The sequence below is a fragment of the Fundulus heteroclitus genome, chromosome 8 (assembly GCF_011125445.2).
Source record: "Fundulus heteroclitus isolate FHET01 chromosome 8, MU-UCD_Fhet_4.1, whole genome shotgun sequence".
NCBI lineage: Eukaryota > Metazoa > Chordata > Actinopteri > Cyprinodontiformes > Fundulidae > Fundulus > Fundulus heteroclitus.
The window spans coordinates 20,131,232-20,150,108 of record NC_046368.1 but is presented as its reverse complement, the minus strand read 5'-3'; the positions used below and the strand labels follow the sequence as shown (position 1 = coordinate 20,150,108).

Here is an 18,877-nt window from a genome sequence, read left to right as displayed (position 1 = left end):
AAACACAACTCGAAAACATTAAAGGGAAAATGAAGAGTATCGACCCCCAGAGGGCTTATTCTCAAATCAGAGAGAAAGTGAAACACTGAGGCGGCAGGATGGTCCAGTTTGCTGAAACGTCATGGCAGGAACTCAGGAGTGGTCCTCAGTAGTTTGTATGGCCCCCCATGTGCGTGTCTGGCATGTCAGGGTGTGCTCCTCATGACGGATGGTGCACTGGGGTATCTCCTCCTTGATCCTGACCAGGGCATCTGTGATGGCCACACTTGCAGCCACACAGTCGGTAACCTCACAAACCACTTTTTCACTTTAAGTTTTCACATACTGAAGTATAAATACATTGATTTGATTAGTTTTTAGTGTAACAATGTTAAAGTACATTAGTTCCAATTGTAGCGCGCACATTTGGTTAACTTTTGTATATTTAATTTTGTTACATGCTTAACATCTGTTTGTTTTCTTTTTTTTTGGTGTTGTGGGGAGTGCCTTCAACTGGGCTGAAGCAGAGGACTCTGGCTGGCACACTCCAATCCCTGATTGACTCACTGATTGGGTGGTACCATCTGGAGTTCCACTAGGGGGGAGAAGACCATGGAGTCCTTATTTTAATTCTGTGGCATAATCTTTCTTTTGCTTTTGTGATTTGTTTAATTTGTTAATTTTTAGTTATTAGTCATTTAAGTTTAATCCTTAAACCAATGATGTTCCCTTTCCCTCTTCCTCAGTGTGTCAGTCTGGTCTGATCAGCCAGTATTTAAGCTCCCTTTGTTTGTTGTAAGTCAGGTCAATTTGTTTGTTTGAGCAGTTAGTTTGAGGTTTTTGTTATGTTTAACTTTGATATTTTTGGCTTGAGTTAGCTTCTTTATTTGACCTCTTTTAAGGGCCCTATAATTATTGTTTGGTAATCTTTGTTACTTTGGGGAAATAAAACCCAGTTTTTTGAAAGTTACAACTGTGTCCTCATGCTTGACCGGCTCGGTCCCTCACAGCATCACTGAGCTGCTGCACAGTCTGAGGTGCAGCCTGGCGTCAGATGGACCTGAACATAATGTCCCAGACAGGTTCTGTTGGATTTAGCTAAGGGGTGCCTGGAGGACAGGCCTTAGTATCAATGCCTCCATCCTCCAGGAACTGCTTACTTATACGTACCACATGCAACCGGGCATTCTGATGCATCTGGAGGAACCCAGGAGCCACTGCACCAGCGAAGGGTCTAAGGATTTAATCTAGATACGTAATGGCAGTCAGGGTGCCACCATCTACAGGTCTGTGTGTCCCTCCATAGAGATGCCTGACCCTCCACCGAAACGATCACACGGAACAGTGTTACAGGCAGCACAATGTTCACCAGTTTCTTCAGACCCTTTATGCACAAAGGAGCAGGTACACAAGACAAAGCAAAACTTCTGGCAATGGTTGGTATTGACGTGCCGTCCTGGTGGAGTCCCACTGCCTGTGCAACCTCTACAGGGTCCAGGTATCGCCTTATGGCACCACTAGTCATCCTGACCCTCCTCAAATGTACAACTACTGAGAAGGAATCGAAATAAACGAGGAGGGAAACATGTCAGCAATGTATTTTCTTCTGAAAACAAATTCCTTAAAATTCATATATAAGCAAATTACAAGTAAAATTACAATTATACACCAAAAATTATATTTCTGTGATTATTTCTTAATACTCGTTCACTGCAAAAACAGATCTAAAAATAAGTAAAATGTTCTTAAAGTTAGTGTATGTATCCTTCATTTCAGCAGGTAAATAATATTATCTGCCAATGGAATGAGTATTTTGACCCCTAAAATAAGATATTTAGACATCCTGCACTTGAAATAACATGATGGAGATGAATTGTTCCTATTCTAAGTGCAAAAATCTCATTCCATTGGCAAATCATCTTATTTACCTGCTCAAATCAAGGACAAATACACTCATTTTAAAGAATATTTTACTTATTTTTAGTTCTGTTTTTGCAGTGGTTACCTAATACTCATTAATCACTACATTAATCAAATATAACCACATTTCATTTACATTAAAACTACTTTGGTTTTGAAGAATAAAATACATGTAACTGATCAAAATAGTTACCCTGCTGTCATCCGATCCAAATGTTGTCCACTATTTATTTATTTATTTCACAAATGGCTAAAGAGTGACAGAAAGTGGCTCAATTAGAGCAACAGAAAGTGTTTACCGAAGACCACAAATGCTATTTTAAACCTTCAGGAAGTAAATTAAACATTCTTACTCGAAAGTCCCAAACTTTTAGTGCATAAACACATCGTACAATGAAGCTGTAATTACAGAGGATGATTGCAGGACGGTACATAACACTTTGGACGGCAAAACCCCAAAGTCCAGAGGACCGTTTACAGCATCCACGTGTCAGATGCCAATAAATCCAAACAGCTCAGATTGTCTTCAAACTGTTACTTTTTAACAAGTCTTAGCAGGATGTTACAAAACGTTTAAATGAAATTATCATTTGTAATTCTTCATACAACCTCACAAGGATGAAGTGTCTTAATCGACTCAATCCATCATCATTTTATTAGAGGAAAACAATGTTTCTGGTTCGTTTTACTCCTTTTTCTTAGCTTTTATGTAAAAAGACTGCACTTTAACTGAATGCTGCTTATTATTTTAATTATAGAACATTTTTAGGTGGGTAAAACTCTTGACATGTATAATTCAAGTCTTAAAATGTGGCAGAATATTGAAAACAACAGAAACACCAAAACAAGAAAAAAAATAGATTTTAATGTAAATTTTTTACTGCTTTTTCTCATGGATACGGGCTCATATGCAATCATAGACTCCCACAAATATTTGCAGAGAAAGCACACACTTGTTGTAGCCAAACGGTTCGGACATAACCCCGGCTGGATATATGACCACTCCTTTTATGAGAACATGCGAAGCTCATTTAAACTGATTGGCATCCCCGCTTTTACCGCACATAAACTCTCAGAGGGGTTGAGCCCACAAGCCTTACATAAACATTGTGTGTTTATAGCTACTGTCCAGTTGGAGCACCAAAATGAGTCCAGGTTTCAACCATCTGTCCCAAAATGTCACCGGCAAAAAGGAAATGAAATTAACCCGTGTTGCACCAATCATAAGCTGGAAGCGCTGCTCAAAAAGCAACACCTTCAATCAAGACAGCAAATTTCCAGCTGGAGAAAAAAAAAAAGGTTTGTAGTTCAGAAGAACAAAAGACTGCAACTAATACATGTTAAAAATAAAGGCTTTTACACCTAGAGCCCAGCTGTCAAGCACGGTGGTGGGAGCATCTTGCTGATGGGTCTGTTGAGCTGGCAGCGGTACAGGTGTATGGCGAATAGTTAAAAATCAATTAGTGCTTGTCTTTAAGAGCCAAGAAACAAAGCAATTTAAAGAAACTTTCTGATAGAAGGAGCATTCATACATCCAGTCAGAATGAGCGCGCCAGGAGCTTGTGATCAGCTAGGAAAAAAAATCTGGTTCTCCCCAACTTGCTAAGGACCATTTAACCAAACAGCAGCAGGACTGTATGTATGCATTTAAGCATGCACGTATATAATTTTAAACCTGTGGATAAGAGAAATTTAGCATAAAATAAAACCTCTGTCTGTAATTTGTGTGAAGTGTACATAAAACATTGAAAATGCTATAAACAATACCTTTTCTGTACAGTTTAAAACAAATAAAACTCATGAAAGGTAAACTTGGGTGGGAAAAAAAGAGGGATCTAATCAACAATATTCAAACACAACTTTATTGAACCATTTCAAAGCGACACTATGTTCGTGAAGCACAATATAGTCAAACACCACACATCGCATGCATTGACATTTAGAAAAAGACAAAAGTTCAAGTTCGCTAGAAAAATGATTGATAACACCAGCTGCACAACATCTGTGCAACACTTTGTAATTCTCTTGTACAAACAGTATATCTGAGTTATCTGGATTCCTATTCTGAAAATTCTGCCAAAAGGCTATAAATATTTTTTTTTCTCTCCCCAAATAGCAGAGCCACTTGTGTTAAATTAACATACCGTATGAACATAGAACATGAAATTTCCCAATCTGGACAAAAATATACTCAGACCTCACGTCTATTCTAGGAAAATAGAGAACAGCAACGGATTATATAGTTAGGAATTGTTCGATTATACAAAAATGTCTATATCATATATTGAAATATAATGGAACCATCTGCAGATACAAACCTCGTCTGACTCGCGTACGCATTTAAAAACGCACCGATTAGGATTTCTGACAGTCCAGCTATCATCATTCACAAAATCTCCAATTTTTCTTGTAAATATTGTCAAGCTAAAGAGGTGCTTAGATCTCTTTATAACACTTCTGCCAGCAACAGAAACAACAAGGATTGAGCACATCTGGATGCTGTTGTTCTGTTCGGCACTTGCAGGAGTGTGTTTCCCCGAGTGTTAGAGGTCCTAAAGTGAGGACTGATTTGTTTCTAGGCTGCACTGAACGGCAATGCTCCTTAAAGGACAAGTCGGCTCCTAAATGGCAGCTAGATCTGCATACGACTGGAAACAAAAACGCATGAAAAAGTGTAAACTGCTCCAACAGAGCAAAGGAAAAGGTTAAAAACGGCTCCGTGTCCTAACTCAAAGAAAAACGATCCAGTCCGCTGCTGATCTGGGAAAATGAAACAAGTGCAGCGCCGCAGTGGCAGTCGTCTCGCGGGTAAAACGTAAATCCTTTCTCACCGGCCCACATTACAGCCTCTATTCCTCCGAATACGATGCTTCTCAGGAGGTTTGTCTTAAATAAAAGCTCAACAAATAATGCCTACTCAAAACAAAAGTCAAAATGGACTAAAACGGAAGAAAATACAGTACTAAATACTTCATTAAAGATTGCAAATAACACCAGCAGGAGTGCAGAAAAACACGAAATGAAACTTGTCAGTGTGCACTTTGTCCTTTTCAGATACGGCGTGCTGAGCGAGCGTCGGGCCTTCGGCGTGGAGGCGAGTGGCTCCGCTCGCTTTGTGCTTTGTGCAGTGGGTCGGGTCCGGAGGCGGCTCTGCCGTCAGCCGCCTCGTCAGACGTGGCCCGCGTGTCACATGCAGTTGGCCACGTTGCTGGAGCCCTGGCCGACGTCTCTGATCTGGCTGACGTGACACGAGCACACGGCCACGCCGGCTCCGGCGCGGCAGTGGGACACGGAACCCACCAGTTCCCATCTGACACAGAAAGAATATGCAGTTAAAAGCTGATCAGACGTTCGTTAAAAGTCAGAAAACCCTCGGAAAACGGTTTATGTTTTCACATGATGTGGTACGTCCTGATGACAAAATGCTGTCCTCATCGTTTTTGTTTCACTTTATCACATTAGAGCGAGGATGGCCAGGATGCTTGTTTAAATGATGGATACTGGACCCCCTAACTATACTTGACTCTTTTTGTTGCTGGACCGTCAGTGATTTTATGTCAAATGTGCTCCCAGTGAACCGTGTAGCTGCTGTCTGCACATACAGTCGCTTAAAATCATGGCTTAAATTTTCCATGTGCCTGGTTTGCAAAACCGCATCACGAGCCCGTTTAATGAGCGTGCGTTATACCTTCGTTGAATTTAAATTTCAGTTCGACAGCTTTCACTTTCAATCCTACACGTCAATTTCAATTACAAATTTAATGTTTTTTGCCACACATCCAAGTCTTGGAGAAAGCCAGAAGTAATCGAACACAGATTTACTATGAGATCGACGCTTCTGTGATACATTATCACAGAAGCAAACTTGCAACATTCATTAAAAAAAGTGTTGAATAAAATCTTTGACACTTTTAGCCAGGAGGCTTATTTTGTTAAACAGTAAAAAATAAGAACTCACCATCTTTTCTTAATCTGTTGCAGGACATAATGAAACATGTTCAATTGGAAAAGAGAAGATTTGAACAGAAAGGCAAATCAGATTCTTTCTATGAGATATGGCAGCCTGTCATAGACTTCAAAAAACTGACTGCAAATGACTAAATGTCTTTGTTTTAGGTTACCCCCCCCCCCTTTTTTTTTCATTTGTTCTACTGATGATGTTTATGTTTAAAAGAAATTCATTAAAAAAAAATTGCCAAGAGTACGCAGTGGACTGACGGTTTGAATCTGCCGCTGGTGCTGCTTAATGTCCCTCAGGAAATACCCTGGCAGGCCCACTGACCCGCATGTTGTGTGTTTCCCTGCCTCCACACACCTGACTCAGGGTGCTTGCTCTTTTTCCAAAAAGACTTTTTTAAAACTGATATTTTTTTCCCAAGACCTTAACTTTATGTACTTGTCTACGTGTGTGCCTACTGCCTACTTCATTGGTTGAGATTGAACAAACTGTTTATTAGAAATGTTAATTTTTATAGGCTAGTATTCAATGAACAAATGCATTATTCACAGTAAATTATGCTTTTACTGATGAAAACATTTCAAAACATGAAAATCACAAGTACATGAATTTCACATCAAACAAGTGTTTGATTCCTTTAGGCTAATACAGTACGTGACCAGTTAGTAAAATTATAGTTTTATAGCCTACCTTCCTATTTCTCATTTCACAATGCCTTTGAGCATACTGTAAAATTCTACCACACATTTTTTCCCATACTTTATTAAGACTTTCACACAGAATTCAAGACTTTTCAAGGTCTGGAAAACAATGTTTCAAAATTTCATACTTATTATGACTTTCAAGACTTGCGCAAGCACCCTGTGACTTAAATAACCTGGTGATGAAGAGGCCTCTGCAGCCCTTGGCTGCTGATTTTACACTTTTAAAATCAACAGTTTTAACATTGTTTTAAAAGCTAAAGTGCTTTTAAAATTAAAGAACTAGAACCGGAAACCCTGCATGTCAATAAATATATTTGGAATGAAAACTAATCCTGATGTCAGACATGGGGACATGTCTGCGTTATGACAAAAGAAAAAAAAAACGACTGCGGTGGTGAATCATTTGCCTTGGCTGCTGTCGAGGCCTCGGTTGTGTAATCTTCCCCTCCTCTACTCCTCTACTCCTCACCTGTTCATCCTCGGCTCGAAGGCCTCCACTGTGTTCAGGTATATGTTTCCATTGTGTCCTCCGACTGCAAACACTCTGCCCATCACCGTGGCCACTCCTACCCCTCCGCGCGGCGTGGTGAGCTCCGCTACGTACTCCCAGCGGTGCATTCGAGGGTCAAAGCGCTCGACGGAGCTCAGGGGCGAGTTGTCGTCAAAGCCGCCTTCGAAACAGCACCAGAAGGACACGTTTATTAAAAACCCGACGCACCTATGTAGGGCAAGCGTTCATACACGGTAAACCTGCTAAGCGTGAAACAGTGTTGTAGTCAAGTCACTATGGCTCGAGTCCGAGTCCAGGTTCGAGTCTCCAGTGTTCAAGTCCGAGTCAAGTCCAAGTCATTAAAAAAAAATCCGAGTCGAGTCCGAGTCGAGTCACTATTGATCAATTGGAGTCCAAGTTCCGCACTAAAGTAAGCATAGCCTACATGTTTTTAAACTAAAAAAAAAAAATCCACACTCCACCACATTGCACTAATAATTTAGATATTAAAATCATACACCAAATAATATTCTAATAACATATTAAAATTATAGCCTAATGATATAAAAAAAAATGAGAATGATTCAGAATGATCTGAATGTAGGAGTCCGAGTCCAAGTTCGAGTCATCGGTGCTCAAGTCCAAGTCAAGTCACGAGTCTCTAAATTTAGCTAATGACTCGAACTCGAGTACTACAACAATGACGTGAAAAGTACAGAGACGTAGAAATCTGATTGGAATAACACCTCAATTAACTTAAAGTGTTCGCATCGCAAACTAACCCAATAAATGCAGAAGAAACTCTTTAAATTCAAGCTGTGCAGTAAAACGTCAACCCGTGAATCAGTGACCAAGACGGCGTTGCAGAACATGAACTTTTGTCTCGATTCGAGCCTCTGTGTGTAACACTAAAGCATGTGATGAGGGTGTTTCACAAAGGCCATCCTTCAGTACGTCCCAGCTACACACAGCAGACGTGCTGTTTAAAGGCTCCCGGCTATTTTATTTGACCCTGACGTTTGTCCGGGGAGGACGTCGCGCTTCTCTCACCGACGACGTAGAGGCAGCCGTTGAGTTTGCTGACGCCGTTCCCAGCCCGCCGCTGGCCCATCTCGCAGACCTCCGTCCACTTGTTGAGGTGAGGATTGAACCGCTCCACGCTGGAAAGCGACGCCACGCCATCGTTTCCTCCCACTGCATACACGTAGCTCTAAAAATAAAAAAAAAGTAAAAAAATAAAAAATCGAAGCTGTGCTGAGACCTACATCATGAGCTGATAAGATTATCGACTTTTCCTTTCCGCTCCTACCCCCAAAGCCACGGATCCGACCCCTCCTCTGGGCGTGTTCATCGGGGCCACGGCGCTCCAGCTGTCACTCTCAATGTCGTAACGCTCCACGTCGTTGAAGCAGGAGTTGTCATCGAGGCCTCCGATAGCATATATCGGACCGCCGAGGGCTGCCAGCGCTATCCCCCTCCTGGAGAGACGACAAAAACAAACAAAACACTCTTATGTTTGCTACACACCACGATGCTCAGAGGGTGGAATGAAACGAGAGCCTCAAACAGCGCTCTAACGTGGTTTTATTACAGTGTGTGTACCGTTTGGTATTCATGGAGGCTTTCATCATCCACTTGTTGGTGAGTGGATCGAACATCTCCATATTCCCCAAGTGTTCGTTGCCATCGTGGCCGCCAACAGCATAAACCTTACCTGTGGGAGAACGGAAAAACATCCAACGTGTAGGGTTAGGAGGCTTCCACGGTGTGTGAGCTACATAATACCTTTTTATGCTTTTAAATTGCTTATCATTTTTGTTCAAACCCTTACGAGAAAATGTCTCCTCACCTGCGACTGATATCACGCCCACGTGACGGCGTCTGCTGTTCATTTCCGGGCCGAAGAACCAGCTGTTTTTAGTGATGGAGTAGCATTCGATGCTGCGGAACGGGTCCCCAGAACCTCCCCGGCCTCCCACGCAGAAGAGAACGCCTAAACGGGGAGGTGAACGTAACGAGCAATGCAAATAACTGGTTGTTTGAAACGTGAGGACAAACACAGAAATGTAAGAGTTCAAGATGAGACGGCGATATTCTGGCTTCTTTACACCATGTAAATATTCAGCGTGTTTTTTTTTTTTAAATCTTCAACTAATCAGAATGTGGAAAATTTTAGACTCCTTTACTGTAATGCTGTTAAATAAAACCCAGTCCAGTAAAACGCCTGCCGAAGGCACCTAAATGAACGAATGAATTAAGGCAGCTGCCTGGGTTTCATCTCAGAGTAGGGCTGGACGATATAGAGAAAAAAAGTGTATCGATAAAATAGAAATCATATTGATGAATATCGATAATTATCAACAAATTGAATACAAATATTTTAAGTGCAGCTCTGACCTTTTTATGCTGTTGCTTAGCAACCTATTTTATATACAGAACACACAAACACTGAATTCAAACTCAACCCTTTATTCAACCAACTTTTTACCAAAACTGCAAGTTTAAAAAAAAAAAAGTGTGATCTCTGAACTCTTTGAAGGGGGCGCAGCTTGGTTCCTGGGTCTGCGTTGTGATTGGTTGGGAGGATGTAATGATGTAATATTAACCTACATGATAGGCTAGAATGCAAAAGGAAGGAAAACTCTTATTCTATTGAACTTCTTATTGACCCTTTTCTCTTTCATCGATGTACGTCTATCGATCGATATATATCGTTATTGAATTATCGTCCAGCCCTATCTTCGATTATAAAGATTTACACATGCCACACTTCAGATTGTTATTTGTAGAAAAATGTCGAGCAGTACAGAAAGTTTAAAAGGTACGATCAAAGCTGCTAGGCACTACAGGGACAACCTTGAATTTGTTGAAGCAGCAGCCAGAAAGCCAGCTGCTCTTCTTCATGGGGCTGAACGATAATTCAATAACGATATATATCGATCGATAGACGAGTGGCTCAATGGGGTCAATAAAAAGTTCAATGGAAGAACAGTTTTCCTTCCTTTTGTATTCTAGCCAATCATTTAGGTTAATACTACAGTCACTACATCATCCTAGCCAATCACAACTGCCGACCCAGGAAAGCTCCTGCACCAAGCTTCAAAGACTTCAGAGAGACGGTGTTTTTTCTTTTTTAAGACTTAGTTTTAGTAAAAATTTGGTTGAATAAAGGTTTGTGTTTAAATTTGGTGTTCTTTATCTAACATTAGGCCACTAAGCAACAGTATAAAACGACCAGGACTGCACTTAAGATAACTATCGACATCAATCAGTCCGATTTCTATTTTATCGATATGCTTTTTTTCTTTTATCGTCCAGCACAACTATCACGTGAAAGAAGCCCTAAGCCCCTCCCTCCAAGCAGTACCTGCGGTGTGCCTCCGTGGGACGGTCCGCACCGAATACTCAAAGTCTGGAACCACCTTGTTGCTGAGGTGGAGATGGTAGTTCCTGGCCTCGTCCATCAGGTCCCGACAGTCCAGGTTACCTTTGATCATCTCTTCTTTCGCCACCGTTCCCGTCAGAAACTCCACAGGCAGCAGTGGGAGCCGCACCTGCAGAGAGCAGCTGTCACACAATGACCTCAGAAATACATTCATTTACATTTTAATGTGCAGACTTTTCCACAGTCAAGAGTCAGGAGCTCTCAGCAATGTCGGTTTTAGTTTTAGATAGCAAATATAGATCTCTATAAATTTATAGCAGATATTACTTTGGTGGGAAGGCTTTAGATATAGAACAGCTCAGACACTTACTGGAGATCTATAGGAGGATAGATGAAGAACGCAAGCAGGACACTGAACTAGGACACAAGGAGAGACAGAAAAGAGGGAAGGCCAGAAAGCTGAGTAGGACACAAGGAAGAAATGAAGGATATGAAGGAGAGATGTTAGGAAAGATAAGAAAGGAAAGAAGTACAAACACAAGAAAAAACGGAGGGACGTGAGGGAGGGAGGACACAAGAAAAGAAGGCACCAGTAAGAAAGGAAGGAAGGAAGGAAGGAAGGAAGGAAGGAAGGAAGGAAGGAAGGAAGGAAGGAAGGAAGGAAGGAAGGAAGGAAGGAAGGAAGGAAGGAAGGAAGGAAGGAAGGAAGGAAGGAAGGAAGGTCAAACAGCAGAGGTAGGATACAAGGATGGAATGAAGGAAGGGAGGAATTAAGGACATGAAGTAAGAAATTAAGAATTATGGAAAGGAAGGAAGGAAGAAAGGAAGGAAGGAAGGAAGGAAGGAAGGAAGGAAGGAAGGAAGGAAGGAAGGAAGGAAGGAAGGAAGGAAGGAAGGAAGGAAGGAAGGAAGGAAGGAAGGAAGGAAGGAAGGAAGGAAGGAAGGAAGGAAGGAAGGAAGGAAGGTCAAACAGCAGAGGTAGGATACAAGGATGGAATGAAGGAAGGGAGGAATTAAGGACATGAAGTAAGAAATTAAGAATTATGGAAAGGAAGGAAGGAAGGAAAGTCAAAAAGCAGAGGTAGGATACAAGGAAGGAAGGAAGGAAGGACATGAAGGAAGGAATGACATGAAAGAGAGATGGAGGGAGGAAAATTAAAAAAAGGAAAGAAGTACAAACAAAAGAAAGAAAGGAGGGACATGAAGGGGGGAGAGGACACAAGACAGGAAGGCACCAGTAAGAAAGAACGGGATGAAGGAAAGAAGGAAGGAAAGATGGATGTGAGGAAAGAGACAACTTCTAGACAAAGAATTAAGTCTTGAAACATTTTTCTCCATACTCATCCAAACCTGGGGGAAAAAACCTGAACTTTCCATCCCAACCCCCACGGCGTAGGAACCCAGTGTAGGTAACATCAATGAAGGTCAGCTTTCTCCCAACCTCCTAAACTGAAGACTGACAAACAAACACAATTAACAGCAGTGAAATCCACGTCCTCTGACCTGAGACATAATCTGGTCCAGCCAGGCGTCGTGGTGCCGTGGGTTTGCCTTCAGCCACTTCACGGCGGCGTTATACACTTGTGTCTCGGAGTGGATGTTGAGGTCGCAGGAGGACAGCAGAGTGCGCAGGTGTTGGGGTGACACACACGTGAAGTCCTCGCACTCCACCACCTCGGTGAAGTGCTCGCAGGCGTAGCGGTCTGCCATGTCCATCAGGTCCACTCGGTTGTGGCTCTCGGCAAAGGTTCGAACTGCCAGGCAGTTGGTGGGGTGGAAGTGGGCCTTCATGTACTCACAGCAAGCTCTGGCAACCAGCTCAACCTAGCAGAGTCAGGCAGCGTTCACACGGCACATTAGGACCTGGAACTCTACATTCTCTTCAATTCGCTAGGGTTTTTTATAAATAAATAAAGTTCAGAACATGTCAGTCTCTAAAGAGCTTATTGAGAGAGAGAGAGTACTTTGCTTACCTGTAGGATGCAAGCGGCATAAAGCAGCGGCTGAACGTTGTCGACGGTTAGAGTGAGTTTAGAGGAGTAGGCAAAGTGCACCAAGTCCTGGATGGCGTCTCCATCAAAGTCTTTAATCTCTATAAGGTCCTGCTTGGCTTCCGACATGTCTGATAGGAACATTGCCCTGAGGAGAGAGAAACAAAGGCTTAGAACTTCTAATTGCTTGAAACAAAATACAACTAATCTGTGAGCTGCAGGTTGCCATAAACAAATAGTTCACTTTAGGATGCAGTTTTATTTCCAAAAGTAAAAAAAAAAAAGGCAACTCTTGTCCAAATAATAATAATAATCATAATAATAATTAGATTTTTTCACATGATACAACTGTTAATCCATTGCAAGTTTTTAATAAGCAAATTTAAACTTAGCAATGTAACCAGCGTCTGTTTTTTTCATGTAACCAGCCTGCTCTGGTTCTGTACCACATAGTGGAATAGTGAGTATAAATGTCCTCGGCAAAGCTCAGGGTGTTTTTAACAAAAAGAAAGAAAAAATTTATAAAAATGGGAAATGGATTGAACTTATACATCACATTTCCAGTCATGCTAACCACTTAAAGCGCTGTACACTAGAGCTACATTCACCCAATCCTTCTCACTAACACACACACATTTATACTAGGGCTGGGTGATATGGATTAAAAAATAAATCTCAGATTTTATCATACCAAATCAGATGAATCGATTTTTTTCCTCCTTTTTGTTTCATAAAAAGAAATTAAAGAAATTATTTTAAAACCTTGCCTTTATGTCAAGCATTTCATCAGGGAGTTGACCTGGATTCAAAGTGCAACTAGAAACAAGCTGTGAAACATGTTTGTAAAACAAGATGGCAGCCGTGCCATTATAAACAATGAAAATATAACAAGACATTTGCTGCTAGTGGTATTACACATTGAGCTAAGAACAGGCTTCACTGCACTTTTGAACTTCAAACTAAGTTAAAAAAAAGTAATTAAGTAAATGAAGTACCTCGTATTATAGTAAAAAAAAGCTTCCACTTAACAATATTTTGACAATAATTTTGCCTAAACATATATTCAGCATCACACGCTGTTCTCTTCATGGAAACCCAATGAGTGTATTGGCAAAATAAAATCCAGATTTTCCAAAAATGAAATCTTAAAGAATTGTAAATTCAAATTAATCGATTAAATCGATTTATCGCCCAGCCCTAATTTATACACCGATACGCAGCTCGGTAGGCAACATGGGGTTAAGTGCCTTGCCCAGGAGCACATCAACGTGTGACAAGGGAAAGCTGGAATCGAACCTACAACCTTCTGATTGCGAGACAACTACTCAACCCATCAGGCCACAGTCGCTTAAAAAGGTATCAGTTAATCAAATTTTTGGCTATCCTCCAAAATCGATAGCCTCTAACTTGAAATATTTCTGTCAGGAACGCACTGAGTAAAAGTAAGCAAGCTATTTCTATAGTGATTTTCACAGACACAGACTCACAAAAGCTTCACAGTAACAAAAAAAAAATACAAGACAAAATGGATCAATACTAAAAGCGTCAACAAAATTAGGTCGCTTGGGATTGGAATGCTTGTCTAAACAAGTCGGTATTTAGCAGCTTTTTATACATCCACCGAGTCCAGACTAAAACTAGAAAAAAAAAAGCAGCGACTCCTTTTATATGCCATCCTCAATAAATAGAATGTCAAAGCAACCCATCAATTTAACGCTGATTCAACAACTGCAAATCAGCTTCAACACCATTTCCCATCTATGGTTTCTGGCAATATCTTCTTCATGCTTGCACTACACACACATCAGAGATGGGGGGGAGCCCATTTCTAATAAATTAGCATCAAATTGGTAACTTTTTTTTGCCCCTAAGACACCACAAACAGGAAAGCCACATTGCCCAAAAAAAAAAAAAAAACACACACCATAATACCATGCGATGGATAAGACCGACTTAATTCAACGTTTGACTTTCAAACAAATGAAAAAACAAACAAACACGGGAATTAAACCAGAGGATCTCCTGAGAGAAACAAAACTAAACCTACCGGAAGTAGGGGATAACACAAGCTAGGACTAACTTGTGACAGGGAATCAGCCTACTGCCGACCTACAAAAAGAGAAACACAGAACACATCAGCCAGTGGAGCCAGCGGTGCTGACGAGTAAGCGACGGACGCGGTTCACGTCTACCTTCAGCGTGACGTCACACAGCTCCCTGACTTCGTAGAAATGCCTGAGAGAGTTATGGAAGTCCTTCCAGGCTTCGTGGGCCTCGAAGACGAAGGACCCGTCGGGGTCACATTCTGCTTTCAGCGCCCGGCTTCCCGGACGCTTCTCCTTGGACTTCTGCTGCGGTTTGGGATGCTCCGGCACCACATCCCCTGGTGCCATGGCGGGTTACAGGAAACAAGACCTACAGGGACGAGGAGAGGGGAAAAAACATGATCCGAACCCTCAGTGGACTCGTGTTCAGATATTAAAAGTTAATGCACTGCTTGAAGAAAGTGAAGGAACGCTTTGAAAACTGCTGAACCCACCAGCTCCATATTCAAGAAGTTTACCTCACCTGACATCATACTATTTTTTTACATTAAACAACACAAATGAGTAATTTAAGACTCTTTATAGGGGTTCTAAAGCATTAAATGAGTATAGGTCAGGCTATCGTTAGGATAATCCAGAATAATGAGATTCAAGCGGGCAATCTGCAGAAATAAGCCATTAAATTATTCCATACAGGTTTAAATGCACGATAAACCACCGAGAAAGACTCCTAACATCACATCAACGCTACAAGAGCCTTTTTGCCTCAACACTGACTAACGCATACCATTCTCGCATCAAAAAAAAAAAAAGAAATCTAGCAAGTATAGTACAGCTAATGCTGAGGAATTTCCATAATGACGGGAACAGACTAAATATTTCAGCCAGCCAGGTGTCAAGGATGTGGACTGGAGAAATGTTATGCCCCCTCACAAACTTAATAAAGTGAGTTGCATAGGTTGAACAGACTTTATTTGCTCACACTAGTTTCAAACCTCAGCGCAGTCAGCAAAACATCCCAAATATGACTAAAGCTTCGATAACGGCTAAAAGGCAGAGGTCAATGGCAGCTTGTAAACTTATATGCAGCTGGAACTGGCTCGCAGGGTGGTGCTGCCCTTTTGTTGATTCTACAATGAAGTTAAAGGTTAAAAATGTGCAATAAAGGTAAAAGTAGGGGGAAAAATATTTGTTTTTTCTTATTACAGTAGCCATTTTTTTGGGGTTTCCTGGTCCATTCTGGATCCCGCTGTTGACTCTTTGACAAGCAATAAAGACCCAACCTACTGATGACCCGGAGAAAAACACTACAGCGGACATGTTTGTCGCTGAGACGCCGAGATCAGAGAGCGCAGGGCTAAAACGTCCCCCACACCTCGTAGCTGCCCGCGCTTTAAAAGCTTTATGAAGCTGGCTCTGAGTAGCTTCAGTGTCCTCTCAGCGATGGGAGAGCGGGAAACATGGAGGCCCATCAAACAAACCCAGGATCAAAAGCTCCCACCAGTTTTATTTCACTCTGTAGTTCGTTTTAAAGTCACACCCACTATATTAAAAACAAGGGAACTGTCCCGCTGCAGCCTCACGGATGACAGAAACCTGACATTGTTGCAGCTGTGAGAGCAAAAGAAAAGGAGCTCCATCAAACCCAAATGACACGAGCATTTTCAGAAATCTGCATAATTATGTACGCAACACCAAAAGGAGACTTCGGCGATCTACTCTGCGGATGATAGATGAATAGATGATGATAGAAAGGAAAGGATAGATGAAAGGACAAATAGATAACCAAGATATTACTGAATAGACTGATAGACACACTGACAATGAATTAATAAATGAATACAGCATTTCTACGTCCGTCCATGATTCAAAACCAGGAGAGAAAGCAGGGTGGATTATTTTTTTAGACATGTAAAAATATTTGTCCTGCTCTGAACAGGATAAAGAATTAAGTCTGTTTCCACATTCCTTTTTTCATATTTATTCAGACTTGGGAAATACTAAACCTGAATTAGGACTTTTATTTTAGGACTGTAAAGAAACCCTGCTGGAAGTAGTTGACAAGTCGTTCCTCTTTTCTATAACGGGACGTGTTGCTTATACCACTTTCAATGCCTTTTGAATAAAAAATTAATATTTCGGCGTGGAATCTCTGCAACATTTGACGACAAACTTCACAAATGTTCAGCAAAATAAATAAATAATAATAATCCTCTATATATAGCATGCAGTCTGCCTTGGTTGACCTATATTAGACGTTCCCGTTTATTTGACATCGTGCGCATGTTTAGAATCAGTCTGATTAAACAGATCTGTAGCTGGAAACCATTTCTGACCGCGTCTGTCATTCAAGATTTTTGTCTGACGTTTCGTCACTTGTGGTTTTAAACGCCAAGAATTAGCCAGATGTCCTGCAGCTTCATGGAAGTGCACTAAAAGCTAAAATTAAATCTATCACAACAAACATTAACCCGCAAGTCACAGTTTGTCATTTACGAATACAAACTATCAGCCACGCTGTTTACCACTCCACTCCTGAACCCTTAGTTAAAGTAACTCCTAGTGGATCCAACAAATGGATCGTTTCGGCGACAATTAACATGATAAATTAAGCTAGCCGGGCTAGCTTGCTTGCTAACAGCGTCGGCATGACAGGAAGCTTAGCAGAAAATGGCGAAGATTTAACGATGAAGTTATCCAAACGTTCAGAGCAGAGTGTTAGAATATCAGGTAAATTGTTCGGTAGTGTTTAATATGTACAGACAGGATACCTCATATCGCAGAAAGATGTAAACCCCGGCTTGTTTGAGTGGACCGTTTGGAACGTTTGTTATGACGGCAGGTGCTTTCTGGGTATTGTAGTTCACAGAATGACATCTCGGGAACACGCTACAGAATTATGAAGCTGGCCACGTTTTCTCTGATTTTAATTATTATTTTCTATTAAAGATATGATGGCATGGCCTTGGGAAAACAGTTGTACTAAGATAATCGTTTAGAACTTTTACTGAGTACATTTCATTTCGCCCAATTTAATTTTAGAGGAGCGCAAAATGCCTTGAAATCTCAGTGATTGTAATCAATATCAAACGTTTTGCAGACTGGCAGAAATGTTTTTCACAAACTTTGCTGTTTCCATATTGCTATATGTTGTTGCCTGTTGTTTCAATGGTAGCTACACTGCAGTTGAACAGCAATTGAGTTTCAAAGACTTCTATTGAGAATGGCATCAAGTTCATGGTGCAGGTATCTGCAAATTGACCTGACATTCTAGATACCAGGTTATGAGCCAAATTCTGCATTCTTACTTTATCAGTCCTAAAGAGGTTGTCATGATCCCCCCCCCGGTGTCTTCTCCAAACTACTAGGTCTGGATTTTAGGTCCAATCTGGGGAGTTTATTTTAACGATAAAGACTCTTGATTCTTACCTGGAAATGAAACCAGGTAAGATTAAATGTTTTTAATCTATTCTGTTTCTGATACCATTCTGTGTTAATGGTCAGAATTACAAGCTGGGACACTCCCTTTCATAAGAAGCAACTATACACTCAGACATGGTTTGTTTCATTGACAGCATGACAAAGAAATAATGGTAGCGTTAGTTTTGTATTCTCTAATCAGCCATCATTTTTAAATATTCCAGAAAGTGCAATGAAGACTTCAACAGAAAATGTATATATAACTTTACCCCACAGAGTCAAGTGCTGCTGCATCCTGCACAATCTCAAAATGTTCCTGATATTTTTATTGGGGACAAGTGACATTTTTGCAGCTTCTCTTAGCATTCTAAAAGGGGCTTTCTCCCTGTGCATTCAGAAACACACACCTGCTGCCATTCCTGAACAAGCTCTGCACTGGAGAGAACCTAGTCCCTTCGTTCAATCATCTTTAGGCTTCTCAAAAACAAATGAAGTTCTCTTGAAGCCCCCCCAAGGGTCTTTTAAATGGTGTAGTTGCAATCTATCCAGCCTCAACTAGGACCCAGTCAGTGCATACTACCACTACAAAAAAGGTACCATAGTCCTTAGTAGAAAAACAATATATGCCAATTAAAACCTTTTGGTAACGACTGATGCATACTGAAATAATTTCAAGTAAAAATTGACCTGAGTGACAGTCGACACTTTGGTGTACACTGAAAGGATAAAAAAAAAAAAACCCTCAAAAAAACAAACAGGTAATCTATGAATTTGTTATGCTCCACCAAAAACAACTAAAGACATAAAATCCAGACTTATTTCTTTAGACCAACAAGAAATCACTAAGCAGTCATTGAGCAAACAATGGTAAATCCCGCTCTGAACCAAAATAAAAATTGCGTTCTCTTCATAGCTAAACCTGGAAGCTACATTTTCTGGGTCTGGCTTTCCTGTTGAGAACACTAAAATTCAAAAGTTAAAGCCA

General features: G+C 41.0%; 1 protein-coding gene across 2 annotated transcripts; it reads right to left on the bottom strand.

The window, feature by feature from the left end:
* Nucleotides 1-3,735: 3,735 nt before the first annotated feature.
* LOC105938138 (kelch-like family member 8) lies at nt 3,736-17,326 on the bottom strand. 2 transcript variants are annotated; one of them, XM_036140312.1, is made up of 12 exons: nt 17,244-17,326; nt 14,620-14,842; nt 14,475-14,536; nt 12,410-12,575; nt 11,940-12,260; nt 10,419-10,605; nt 8,901-9,044; nt 8,654-8,765; nt 8,361-8,529; nt 8,102-8,261; nt 7,031-7,232; nt 3,736-5,209 (listed from the first exon to the last, which is right to left on the bottom strand). In XM_036140312.1, exons 2-12 carry the CDS (start codon nt 14,818-14,820, stop codon nt 5,086-5,088), a joined length of 1,848 nt encoding a protein of 615 aa, XP_035996205.1. In that variant the 5' UTR covers nt 14,821-14,842; nt 17,244-17,326; the 3' UTR covers nt 3,736-5,085. The 2 variants fall into 2 exon arrangements, with proteins under 2 accessions (XP_035996205.1, XP_035996206.1); XM_036140313.1 differs by lacking the exons at nt 14,475-14,536; nt 17,244-17,326 and having other exon boundaries at nt 14,620-14,682.
* Between the last annotated feature and the right edge of the window lie 1,551 nt (nt 17,327-18,877).

Bases quoted from the DNA above. Each gene is read 5' to 3' on its own strand.
- LOC105938138 (XM_036140312.1), bottom strand. From the start codon at position 14,820: ATGGCACCAGGGGATGTGGTGCCGGAGCATCCCAAACCGCAGCAGAAG. The intron at 8,766-8,900 runs GTGAGGAGACAT...GTTCTCCCACAG, and splicing joins GGGCGTGATATCAGTCGCAG to GTAAGGTTTATGCTGTTGGC. The intron at 8,262-8,360 runs GTAGGAGCGGAA...TTTTATTTTTAG, and splicing joins TCGGATCCGTGGCTTTGGGG to AGCTACGTGTATGCAGTGGG.